The sequence below is a fragment of the Rhinopithecus bieti genome, unplaced genomic scaffold, assembly GCF_001698545.2.
Source record: "Rhinopithecus bieti isolate Rb0 unplaced genomic scaffold, ASM169854v2 scaffold_19, whole genome shotgun sequence".
Classification (NCBI taxonomy): domain Eukaryota; kingdom Metazoa; phylum Chordata; class Mammalia; order Primates; family Cercopithecidae; genus Rhinopithecus; species Rhinopithecus bieti.
The window spans coordinates 4163369-4168294 of NW_016803360.1; the positions used below are offsets into that span (position 1 = coordinate 4163369).

General features: G+C 38.4%; 1 protein-coding gene across 3 annotated transcripts in view; it reads right to left on the minus strand.

Moving 5' to 3' along the window:
* Positions 1 to 4301, minus strand: part of SAMD3 (sterile alpha motif domain containing 3) — a 67612-nt gene extending 63311 nt beyond the window's left edge. For all 3 annotated transcript variants that reach the window (XM_017879743.1, XM_017879734.1, XM_017879725.1), the window contains exons 1-3: positions 4153 to 4301; positions 3883 to 3982; positions 3022 to 3211 (exon numbers count right to left, since the gene is read on the minus strand). In XM_017879743.1, coding sequence (XP_017735232.1) covers positions 3022 to 3211; positions 3883 to 3961 — 269 coding nt within the window. In that variant the 5' untranslated portion in view covers positions 3962 to 3982; positions 4153 to 4301. The remainder of the gene's footprint in view (positions 1 to 3021; positions 3212 to 3882; positions 3983 to 4152) is intronic.
* Between the last annotated feature and the right edge of the window lie 625 nt (positions 4302 to 4926).

Genomic DNA, 4926 nt, shown 5'->3' on the forward strand with positions numbered 1-4926 from the left:
TTTTTTTTTGAGACAGAGTCTCGCTCTGTCACTCAGGCTGGAGTGCAGTGGTACGATCTCAGCTCACTGCAAACTCTGCCTCCCAGGTTCAAGCAATTCTCCTGCCTCAGCCTCCTGAGTAGCTGGGATTACAGGCACCCACCACCATGCCTGGCTAAGTTTTGTATTTTTAGTAGAGACGGGGTTTCACCATGTTGGTCAGGCTGGTCTCGAACTGCTGACCTCAAGTGATCTGCCCGCCTTGGTCTCCCAAAGTGCTGGGATTACAGGTGTGACCCACCGCACTAAGCTGCCAATCAGAAAAATTTTAAATCCATCTGTGACCTGGAAGCCCCAGCTTTGAGTTGTTCTGCGCTTCCAGTTCAAACAAATGTAAACCTTACACTGACTGATGTGTTATGTCTCCCTAAAATGTATAAAAGCAAGCTGTACCTGACTACATTGGGCACATGTCATCAGACCTCCTGAAGCTGTGTCATGGATGCATCCTTAACCTTGGCAAAATAAATTTTCTAAATTGATTGAGACCTGTCTCAGAGACTTTTGGGTTCACACAGGCAACCACTAGCCATTAATGGGAATCTACTCAAACGGAAACCTATCTGCTATCTCAGATCTAGAATGCCATCACAGACTCTTTAGAAGGGACCTAAAGTATCACTTATTCTACCTACTTCATTTTACAATTGAAGAAGCTAAAACTAAAAGGGGTCAGACAAATTGCCAAGGCTGGACGAGGGGCTAATATCATGACAGGGGGTTGAAATCAGGTGTCTTGCTAGCTAGCTTCAGGGCTCTTCTGTACACCAAGTTTCCTATCTTTATTAAACACTCTCTAAGGGGGTTTAATTAAACAGCGTATTCTCATGCCTCTTTCTACTATCATTCTCACTCGATGATTGTCAAGTGATAACATATTTAATAAATATATTTGACAATAAGCAAATACAACCAACAAGCATTTTAATCGAATATAAAGCAGTAAGGTTTCTCTTCTCACATGCAATTGTAATTCTGCACCAGAATAATTTAATCTAAACATAAGACAAACAAATCCCTAAGGTGAGTCAGCTGCTTGTGGGTAGAGTGCAAAGTCCCCACTCATAAATCCCCAAACAGTGGTCCCAGTCTTGGGCATGTTTGAAACTAGCTTTCTTAACCCAGTTAACAAAGTTTCATATTTAACACAGGACTATTTTAGTCTAGGAGAAAAAGGAGAGATTTGCTCAAAGATTGTGATACTCCTAACATCAGTGTGAATTAAAGAGGAGGTAAGTACCATATTACTTTTCACAATGTACAGATGAAGAAGTAGGAATGCCAACATTTAATATAATCAGTCCAAGTCAGTGGTAGAACCAGGAAGGAAGCCCAGGTTTCCTGGCAGTCCAGCCAGTTCTCTTTTACTTGAGAACATTACAAACTGATTTGCAGTGGAAACAAGACTGCCTGTTTTCTTCTAAGCTGTGCCCAAGGCAATATCAAGATTCCACTCAATGGAAGGGAACTTCCAGCTCAAAAGTCCTACTCATCCCAAAATGCAAGGAAATTACCTTGATCTCTCTTTCAGGTTCCTACCCTTCCCCTGGGAAGGAGTAAAAGCTTGCAATGGGAACTTCATCAAAAGTTACATGTTCAAGAGTGTCCTCTTTAACATAGATATGCCAAAACAATGTTTAGAAATCCTTCAAATAAATCAGTTGGGGGCCGGGCGAAGCAGCTCTTGCCTGTGATCCAAGCGCTTTAGGAGGCTGAAGTGGGAGGATGGCTTGAGGCCAGGAATTGGAGACCAACCTGGGCAACATAGTGAGACCACCATTTGTTTAAAAAAATAAAAATAGATTAGCCAGGCGTGGTGTTGAGTGCCTGTAATCCCAACTACTTGGGAGGCGGAAGCAGGAGGATTGCTTGAGCCCAGGAATTCGAAGCTGCTGTGAGCTATGATCCTGCCACAGCACTCCAGCCTGGGGGTCAGACTGAGATCCAACTCCAAAAAAACCAAAAAGCTTTTTTTAAAAAAAAAATCAATTAGTAGAATTTCCAGTCCAGCTCTATACCATCCCTTCAAGGCTACCTATTCCCCTCCATGTCCCAAATATTCAAATATTCTAGAAATAAACTTGCTTATGTCAGGTCTCTAACATTATATTACTTATCAAGGAGAAAGAGAGAAATCTTTATTATTACCAATCTAATCTCAAAAAATTAAAGTAAAAACATAGAATAGATTTTATCAATCATCAAAATCTTTAAAATGTATTTAATCTTAGAAAACAAAAAAATCTTGAAAATGGAAAAATCAAATCAGAATGGCCGAAATGATCCCAGGGCATAGATGGATGTGTAAAATGAAAATTTTGACCTTATAAATCCTGTTATCATTTCTTTCCATTGCAGAAGTCAGTGATTAAAAAACAAACATAAAACCATCCCCAAACTTCAGAGCTTTTATCTGCCACCACTAATTTTTCTACATGATTTTTTGGGGTGTTTCATAGTGTTCATTATTATAAGGATACTCTTAAAAAATTAGAAAACTCATGTGACAATAATGTGTTCAGCAAATTACATCGTAAAGGCAGCTAGAGGAGAGTGTAAATTCATTACTCTAAGAAATCTTAGGAAAATAAATAAACAGATTAATAAACAGTTTTGGGAAAAGCAAAGGAGCAATCAAGATGCCTTTCCCAAACCCTGATTTTAAAACCAGAGCTTCAGGATCCATTTCTCCTTGTTACATGTCTATTTCACCTGCTTGTTCCACAGCATTTTACATAGAAACTCCTTGCTAATAGGACTTCCCTAATGATTGGAATCAGTGTTTAAAAAATGGTGTATAAGAAAGTTTCTTGATTCTTAAAATTTTACAGTGTACTTTGCTCAAATATTAGAAATACTGTACATACAGTCTAGCAGAAAATGATCACAATTTTCAAAGGGCTTTAAACCCAAACGTCATGCTCTAGACATCACTGGGAAAGCTTGGGGAAAAAAAATAAGGCCATTTATGAACATACTCACTCTTGGGCTGCTTCTGTTTGCATGACCAGGGCTGCCTCTCTGGGGTTTTCTGGGGACTTCAGTCCTTGAGTGTTCTGCTTGTATTTTTTAATTAAATCCATCAGAACAGCCTGGTGCCCAATTTTCTTTACCAGTTGCTGAACCATCCGATCATTAAGTGCGAGAAGAGCGGCCCCACTTACTTCTTCCTCTGGGAAAAAGAAAAAAAATTAGTTTCTACATGGCTTTCTGGCAACATATAGGCATTCTGAAGAGGCAAAATTACCTCTAGTGATAAAAGGATCATCTAAACTTGTCCCCTGCCATTATAAATGTATCCATATTTTTGACAAAGATAGAACTCCAGTGTTGCATAATTCCAAATCAATGCCTGGTCCTAAGAAAGTACCAGAACATAGAATCACAATAAAAAACTTATTATTTCCACATGAACACCCTCCCCATTCTAGTTCTCTCTAACTGGTATTGTTTTTATAAGGAAAAAAATCTTAGGAAATTATTCTTCGTAATACCTCCTAGCCGGTATTCAACCTTATAAACCCAACACTACAAAAAGTACATACTATATTACCTAAGAACAAAAGCAATATTAAATGCATATATCAAATATGTATTTTAAATGACCCGTAAGACTTTATTTTATTTGAGTTCTTGAAATACTATATTCTCCTGTGGATGTTACTTTCAAGTGGAAACTCTGCTACAGTCCATAAAGAAATGAAAAGTTCTCTACTGCAGCAACCCCACATCCACATTTACATGCACACAGACATTTGGCAACAAAAGTAATTTTCAGTAACAGAGGACATCAGAATATCTAGGCTGCTCAATTAAAATTTTTGGAAAGTATAAACAACTCACCTTGAAACCTATGAACTAGCTCTCCTAAATTTTTCTCCACCAACCAACTGCAGACCTGCTCCACTGACCAGGTTTCCATTGCTGTCTCCTGTAAATACACCTGTAGAGCAAAAGGTCAGAGAATTTTCCAGCTTTTCTTTCTGATTGTGCCTTAATTTTTTTTTTAATAGCCCCTTCCTTGGCTAGACTCCCTTATACTCTCAATGTTAAGCTTTTAAAATTACGATTTTACAATGTACATTTAAAATTGCTAACAAAACACACACTTACTTTAAAATAAGACCTGATTTAAAACTATTTCCTAGTATCTCATTTCTCGGATTTCTTCACCTTCTCCTACTTTTTTTCCACAGGCATCCTAAGCTTTACTAACAGACAGCCAGAGGCACACAATGGTACCCAATCCTGTACCATTAACACCCAGGTTTCTTCACAAAGAAAAGAAAGGTGTGAAATTCACCAGTACCAGGCTCCTCAGGAAGTGGTTGACATTTACAGAAGGGGTGGGCAGGGGAGGAAGGGAGGAAGGATCAGATAAAAGCCTGACAGAGATACTTAGTAAACCAAGACTGGTTAACCCCTTGCTTCTCCTAGCTAGGAGAAGGAGATTGTAACTTACTGCTTCTCATTGTTTTCCTTTAGCAAGAGGAAGAAGTAGGACCCAAATTTCTCAGGAGAATCTGAATGTTTCTGTCCTTCCTTCCAATACTACTCTTACGTATCTCTCTGAGTTCTAGAACTTTATTGGACACTGTTATGATTGGTGAGATAACTAGGATAAACTACCACTCTGATTGAAAACTTTTTACTTAATTGGGCAGATTCAAAATTGGAAAATAATTAAATATGTTAATAATTATTGTGAAAGAAGTGTAGGCAAAGTTTGCAAGATACATTCTTTAACTATTTCAGTTATTTTTGCATGCCACTTGTCTCCAACCACTTAGAAAACTTAAAACTATTTCCCTAAGGAAGCTTATTTCTTGTTTTTGTAATTGAATTCAAAGGACCTCTGATGGACTTGGAGGCGCGGTGGGTGGGTGG